General features: G+C 34.1%; 1 protein-coding gene across 1 annotated transcript in view; it reads right to left on the bottom strand.

Annotated features, from left to right (window-relative positions):
• The window catches only part of LOC129808184 (BOS complex subunit ncln), a 17489-nt gene extending 9328 nt beyond the window's left edge, over positions 1-8161 (bottom strand). The window contains exons 1-2 of the mRNA XM_055857955.1: positions 7780-8161; positions 6647-7665 (exon numbers count right to left, since the gene is read on the bottom strand). Coding sequence (XP_055713930.1) covers positions 6647-7665; positions 7780-7948 — 1188 coding nt within the window. The 5' untranslated portion in view covers positions 7949-8161. The remainder of the gene's footprint in view (positions 1-6646; positions 7666-7779) is intronic.
• Between the last annotated feature and the right edge of the window lie 2 nt (positions 8162-8163).

The following is an 8163-nucleotide window of genomic DNA, read 5'->3' as shown; positions in this document are numbered from 1 at the left end:
AGTAAGGGTCCAAAAAAAATTTCTTAAAATGGCCATAACTCCTGTTCTAACTGTCATAATTTAAAAAGTGAGAGCTTTTTAGAAAGCCCTCGTGAAATTACACTTCCCCTTCTAACATCTCAAGTTCATGAAACTACCGCTAGGGGCGCTATTTTTAAAAAGAAGATTTTTCAATTTTCTAAGTTATATAACTCAAAATTCCTTTATGCAATCGGGCTGAAATTTTAGTATGTTGTAGCCGTTGATTATACCTATCAAACAAAAAAAATACTTAAGTTGATCCATAACCGCTGACCCGAGCTATAAGGGGTCAAAGTTCGAATATTGACCGGCCCCTATCTCCGGTTCTAATTAACATAGCGACCTAATTTTTACCTTTTTGGTTTCGTCTCGATGAGCACTTTCAGATGGAAGTTCAAAAAGTCACCACAGGTGGCGCTGCGATACCGTCAAAATTCAGCGAAATTGAAAATCATTTTTCTCAAAAATTCTTCTGTGCAAGTTAATGAAATTTTAGAGTGTTATAGTCCAGTCAAGAACGTTTCCAAAATGGGGCGTAAGTGCGCTGTGGTTATAATAGAACCGGATATATGAGGGGTCAAAATTTCACGAAATTCAAAAAATCATATCTCGGGTTCTATGTGACCGATTTTGATGAGTGAAGGCTTACATGAAAGATCTCACCACCCGGCCGGCTATCTACTATGTACAAACTCAGTATAAACTGAGTATAATACTTAGTACGAAACTAGTATACCCATATAAAGTACATAGTAGATTTTGTATGAAATGTCCCAAATACTCATCATTAGTGTGCGTGAGTCGACATTTATACTGAGTATATACTAAGTACATTTACTTTGTATATACTTGATTTTCCTCATTAATTTTCAACAAATTTTCCGTGTATTTTTCTAATATTTATACTAAGTATTTTTCGTGTATTGGTACTGACTCGATACATAGTATTTTTCGGTTATTTATACTAAGTAAAAACAATATTTTTATTTTATATAAATATTTATTTTAGGAACTTTTTTTTAAAATACAATGTGGCTAGGCACATATTATTATGGATGGATAGTTGGAAAAAAAATTTCGTGTCCCACAGCAGTGCAAACACAGCGATTAAAAGCGAACTTTAGAATAATGCGATTTTATGTTCAGGATTGCGTGATTTGGAAGACTTTCAGTCTCTAGTAGAGTATCGGGGAGGAGGGATAGGATATCTTTGAGGTCTATAGGTGAATTGTCCACAATGATAATCTTTATAATATATCTGAGTCTGAAAAAATCGATGGTTTAGTTCTTAATGTTTAAAAAAGATATTTCTGAAAAAGAAAGAAGGGCTTGAGCAAAGAACTAAATCATCCATCTTTTCCAGTCACAAGTATTAGAGAATATCCTAGCGCATATTTCTCTCATAGATTTGAAAGACGTTCTATCCCTCCTTTACGATACTCTCGAGACTGAAAGTCCTGCAAATCCCGAACTTAATTTCTGAGCATTATATCGCATTATCCATGCACGCAGTTTTGTTCGTTTTGTTTGCACTAGTATGAGCATGAAAATTTTTACCAAGTATCGATAGGAGAGTAATCCTTAGTAGAGGCCATTGTAGACGACTTCCGGTAACTGATGTGCGTACGATGATAATTCCGGGAATGTAACAGGCCTGGTGGATTTGACAGGAACGTGATGCACCTCAGCAAAGAATCTCGGTCTTTTAATATTCTGGAAAAAAAATGTAAACAAACAGGACGATAACGTACAATTTTTCAAAACTCAATTTTAAAATTACTATGCGCAAAAAGATGAGAAAAATGGGAAATTTTCAACAGATTCTGAAATAATATCTGTGCATCACTTCTAATCAAATACCGGAGTCTAACGATATGTGGTTTATGATTTGATTCTCAAAAACCGTCATTATAATTTCTCGCAGAATTTTCTACACCCACAGCCTACACTTGCTTCACAGAACAATCTTTCAACAGAGATTATCAACAATACGCTATGTCTTTTCCGTCTTATCTTAACCCCTCACATCAAGATGCTCAGCTGAACGCGAAAGCTAAGTACATTGGATTCTAGTGGTTTCCGGAACGAACCTCAAGAAGCTTGATCATTTTTTTTTCACTGAAAATGACGTACCTTGTTTTTCCTCAAATTTGTTCAAGAAAACTACCGCACACACTTATCTCCAAATTGTTTTTGTGAAATGGACTTGAGGGGGGTTCCTTTTGATTGAATTAACGGAATATAATTAATAAATTAAGGAAAACTTACCCTTTTTCACTGAGCGACGCACATCTTTCACCATCAGACATGTCACAACTTTGTCAACTAGAGAGAAAATGGTCGACGGGCACACCGACACAGCAAGGTTGTGTAGTTGTAGGGACTTTAAACCAGAAATACAAAGTTTATACTTGATATATTCCGGGCACTTCTACAACATAGTATTTTTTGCGTAGAGATACAACGTATTACTTGACTATATATTTAAATTTGTATATCTTTCACGTAAATACATAGTATATACATAGAAAGTATGGAAATTAGTACTTTCCTCACATAAATACGCTGTATATACTAAGTAGGATCTGTAAAGTCAGTACGAATAGCCGGCCGGGCAAATTCTACAACTTTCTAGAACATCATCTCGTGGGACCAACACCAGGGGTGCCACAGTCGAAAAACCATTTTCAATATCACATAACCTCAATTATCTCGACACGTGCTTAACCGATTTGGATGATTACTTCGACATATTTGTTCAGGACATTTGTCTCTATGTTTCATCCATACATCATTTTCCGCTCAGACTACCCTATCTCTCCGATTTTGCCGTTTAAGTGTGAAAAAATTGATTTTTCCCATAATAACGCTTTGAAATCACTCAGATGCCAATTTGACTGCCTCTACTCCACCAAGACACTTAAAATAGGGTTTTAAAAGGAAAGTCTCACAAAATACAGTCTCGCGCTTCATTCGTCAATTGAGATTTTTGGCAAATATTTCAAAATGCTCTATCTCGCGAATGGGTTGAGATTTCTTCTTACTCTTTTTTTTATTTGAAAGATAATTTTATACTCTTTAAAACGATATACTAGTTTTCGTATTATCTGCTCAAGTTTTTTTTTGTAACCGTCTTTTAATTTTTTTTTGAAAAAAATTAAAAATTAATTTTTCTCAAAAACCCCATTCTCAAAAATTTTCATTTTTTTACTGATGATCAGTAACATTGAGTACTACATTCCATGAAAAGGCGAGCTTCCACTTTTGCGCTTATTTTTTTAAAAAAAAATAATCAATTTTTAACAACATTTTCAAAAAAGGAAAAATACCAGTTAAACTCAAAATTTTGAGTTCAATTTTTTAGGGAATACAGTACACCACAATACTTATAAACAGTTAAAAAATCAAAAATTTTCGATCTCCCGCTTTTGAAAAAATTTTTTTTTTTGATTTTCAAATAAAAACGCCTTTTATTGACAAAAATAAAACTTTAAATCATATTTAATAAATGTACTAATTATGTTTTTTTTGTTTTCTTTAAGTTTCTCAAAAAAAATTTTTTTGAAAATTTTTGGATTTTTTTTGAAAAATTAAATTTTTTTTTTAATTCTAGGTTAAAAAAAGTTCAACATTTTAACACGTGTGTTAAATGTATCTTAAAGTTGTAAATTTGTCATAAAAAGGCATTTTTATTTGAAAATTAAAAAAAAAAATTTTCAAAAAAAAAAATTAGGATTGAATAATAACGACAAATGATCTATCCAATTTAAAAAAAAAACTACTTTTTTCATATTTAGAATTTAGAGACTTCCGAAACCTGGACAAAATCCCTAGTTTGAAAGGCGGTGTTAGCCATATTGCTTAATTTCTTTAATTTTCTTTAATTGCATATTAATTGCCATGGAAATTCTTTCTTTTCTAGAATTCATTTCAAGATTTTGAGTTATATATTTTTCAACTCCTTACCCCTCAAGGAGTCGTATTTTGGTAAAATTTTGCAAATCTGAAGTTTCGAGTTTTTTTTTGGCGTCACTGTTCGTCCGCTTTATAGGCCAAACGGTTAGAGATAGACACTTGGAATCTTCAGCGGCCCCTCCATTATTCAATCCAAAATTCGTTAACATGCCCCTCATTTTTCGGTAATGAACCGGTTCATAAACGATAACTAATTTTTATTCGAAATTCATTTATACAGTAGACTCTCTCTCAAATGGGCGTTTGGGGCCAAATGTCATCCGGTTTATCGATAGATTTGGGCATCAAGGCCTTTGTAAATACCTCAAAAAGCGCTCAATTATAATCATGATAAAATAGGAAGAACTACGGTGAATTTGAGCAAATTAGCTTCATAATTAAACGTTAAAATTGTCAAAAAAAATTTTCGTCCGATTGAAAAAGAGCCGATTGAGCGAGAGTCTACTGTATTACTCTTAACTCTTTCATCTCTTTTGGGACTCTGAGTATCCAAAGCAGCATATGAATATTCTGTGAAAAACGATGTTTTTTTTAATTATTCATAACTGATAAAAATTAGATCCTTGTGGATGATTACAAACTATAAGGATATTAAAATGTAAGATATTTTTTGTAGGACCTCTATTGATTCCTGAGTAGAGATGTGCGCCGAGATAATTTCGGCGGCGGCGGCTAACATTTAAAAATTGTCGGCGGCTGGCTGCGCGCCGGCGCGCCAGCTAAAGCAATCGGCTGCGGCTCAGCTAGGCGCGCCAGACTTTTTTCTTTAATATTTTTCGATTACAATTCACATAAATTATCGATTTTCCTCAAATTTTTTTCTTGCTAGAATTACTAATCATAGAAATCTATTTAAAAAAAAAATAGTAACAACAAAACAGATAGAAAACAATCTGTCAACTTTAGGCACAACTTTTGATGATTTTACAAAAAGACAGATTCAAATAAAAATATTAACAAAAATTTTTGAAATCCGTAGACACGTAAAAATGAAAATAATTTTATCTGGAATTATAAACTTAAATTCAATATCCAATAGAAAAATTGTTTATCTACAAACAAAAATATTTCTCGATGAAAATTTGATAACAGTTGAAATATTTGGTAAGAAATGTTGAATTCGATGCACTTGCTACTTGCTACTGCTTTTAAAAGTTGTAAATTTAGTCACTTCTCAAACTTGATTTTTTACTGCTCGTTTGTACAGTATCAATACAAAAATGAGCTCATACTAAAGTTATTTTTTTTAATGTTTATACGTAATCGTAAAGTAAAAAGTTGTAGGAATCCATAATATTTTTGCAGATGTACAGCCATTTGCATATTGCAGCATAACAATTATAATTTGTGTTTTATGATAGGGTTTTTGCCTAAAACTATAGAATAGATCCTTATCTATCTAATTGTTAACTTCATTTAGTCATAATATAATTTTACATTAGGAAAAGTTAAAATGTTTTAAAAATGCGAAATGTGAAGTGAACCAATTTTTCTTAAAATTAAACCAATCACAAAACTAAAAAGTCACTGATTTAACTTTGGCTTGTTTAATACATCATGAATCGCACTTAAAATTTAGTTAATCAATAAAATAAATAGGGAAACTCACTTTTATGAATTCATTCGGAAGTATAGAACAACATTCAAGTGAAAAAAGCTTCACTTGCTATGATTCGTCGACCGGTCGAATTGAGGAATAATTTATTTGAAATGCACTTTCAATTTTAATACATAAAATTAATCTTCAACTTAGTCATGGAAGTAAAATTTTGCACAAGTAACAATTTGAATTCTCCAGTAATCTGTAGACTGAAATAATTCCTTAAGAAAAAAGTCAAGAATATCAAAAAGTATGCCATAATTTGATGTAAAATTGCGATTTTTTTTTTTTTAAGAAATACTTTAACGCTCCGTATTTTTATGATTTTTTCAGGGTTTTATGGTCAATTTCTATGATACTTTCACTTAAAATCATTCGCTAAATATTATTGTAAATGCAAATAAATTAAATAAATATTTCCACCGGTCGACTTGAGGAACCCAGGGTGGTCTACTCGAGAGGCGATCGACTCCAGGATACTTTACCTTATATCCAATTTTTTTTTAAGCAAAAGCCTTATGACAATAGATAGTATAATAACTAACTATCCTAACTATACATTTTTTTCATAAGAATGAAAATTGTCTATTATGGTTATTGTCAGAAAAATTACTTAATTGAATTGAAATATAAACAAAATTCGCCGCGGCGCGCTAAAAAAGAACTGGCGGCGGCGGCTGGCGGGGCGCATGAAAAATTTTTGGCGGCGGCGGCTAAGCAAAAATCGCGGCGGCTCGCGCCAAGCGGCTAAAATCGGCTTGGGGCACATCTCTATTCCTGAGCTCAAATATTTTTGATTAAAAAATGGTGAAATTGGCTTGCAGCATATGCTGCGGTCCGGAAAGAGTTAATGCATTTTGGGCAATGTTTTGAGTGATTTATGAATCGGTTTAAAATTGGTTGAGAACCGGTAAACGGTAAATAATGCGGAAGTACTTATAAGGTATAGCATCTAAGTCACGAGTTCGAGCACTTCGCAATGCCTGGGATACTTTGCCATTTTTTTTTTAATTATAAAAAAAAATGATAATGGAAGGAATTATCCCTTACCTTAAGATTAGACAATGTAAAGGCCGGCATCCGCTTCATGCTGAACCTTTCATGTTCCCAAGCTAAAATGAGATCAGCTAAATTGATTTTCTTGTGAACACCTTCCACAGTCACATTCCCAAATCTCTGACTAGCCACTTTGAGTTGCTTGTAGAAGTTATTCATATGAGTTCCCTCCTTTGGTGGTTTGGACACGTGCATAAAGAGTGTAGACAAATCTGTCTGTCCAATTGAGTCGAGACAGAGAACAAATTCTGCATTCTGAATCTGAACATTTTCTTCGGCATTTGAATCCAGCCACTTCTTCATGCCTTGAAAATTGAGAAGACTCCCAGATTCTGACAGCAGAAACAGAAGTCTATACTTTGGTGCTGTGGAAACTGTGCTGTATAATTTGCTGAACAGGTCCATGAGGGTAAGAAAAACAGCCACATCGAGATTCCCAAGATGCTCATTGAGCAGTCCAAAGGTATCTAAATGGGCAGTAACAATGATCAATGGCAGTTTTGGATTGATTTCGACGGTATTCCGAGAGGCATCTCCTGGTGCTTTATGCATAGCCGTAGCTGGTGCCAGTTCTCCCTGAATTATTGGAATTTTGCTCTGTTTATCCGCCGAATGACTAGCTCCTGATACCACAATCTGATATCCATTGGCTGAGATGGAATTCATAATCTCAGCCAAAGCAGAGTCCCTCTGTCCTCCAGGCTTTGCATTGGCATTTGCTGTCACATCACTGATAATCCCTTCTAGTTTTTTATTGTACGTGGAAAAATATACCGGAATGGATACTTCCTGAGCCATCATTGCTTGCTCAAGAAGCAAGATATGTTGCCTGTCTTCTATTGTTAGGCTACCAAGATCTTCCGGTAGAAGTATGATAAGCCCACCGGCCTTGGCACGAATCTCTCTGAACTGATCGATAGTCAAATCTTGAAATCTTGTCACTACGCAGTGCCTAGATGTAGACCATGTATAGAGTGATTTTGCTTCTAAATTGAGTGCTGAAGCCCTACAACCTGAAATAATTGGATTTCCTTGGTCAGATAACATAACCTCACATTTGCATGCCACCGACTGAAAATGTCCATTTTATCCCCAATTTTTGGGGTTCTCTTGTGGCAAATACTCACCGTAAGGTGTTCCATGGACATCAAATTGTGCCATCCGCTGCACAGAGAACTCACTGGAAGCCAGAACGGGATTTGAAGAGCAAATAATGAGAATTGGCAGGGTGAGTAGCAAATAGTAGGGCAGACCGCCACGGAAAATATCAGCAAAATTGTCAGCTTCCTCGAACATCTTAGATCTCCAGAGTCTTCCACACACTCCCAAGAACAATTCCCGTAACACAAAATTGCTTGATTACGCAGAGAAAACTGCAAAATCTAATTAAAAATGAACTTTTTGGACTTTTTTGCTTTTATCTATCTTATTTTTCTCTCTCAATATATTGCTTTCAGATTTTATTTACAGATGGCAGCAGCGTCTTAGATTAGGTGTTACCATAGCGAAAA

This window comes from Phlebotomus papatasi, chromosome 1 (genome assembly GCF_024763615.1).
Source record: "Phlebotomus papatasi isolate M1 chromosome 1, Ppap_2.1, whole genome shotgun sequence".
Classification (NCBI taxonomy): domain Eukaryota; kingdom Metazoa; phylum Arthropoda; class Insecta; order Diptera; family Psychodidae; genus Phlebotomus; species Phlebotomus papatasi.
Note: the sequence above shows the minus strand (reverse complement) of the source record. Positions and strands in the feature narration are given on the sequence as shown.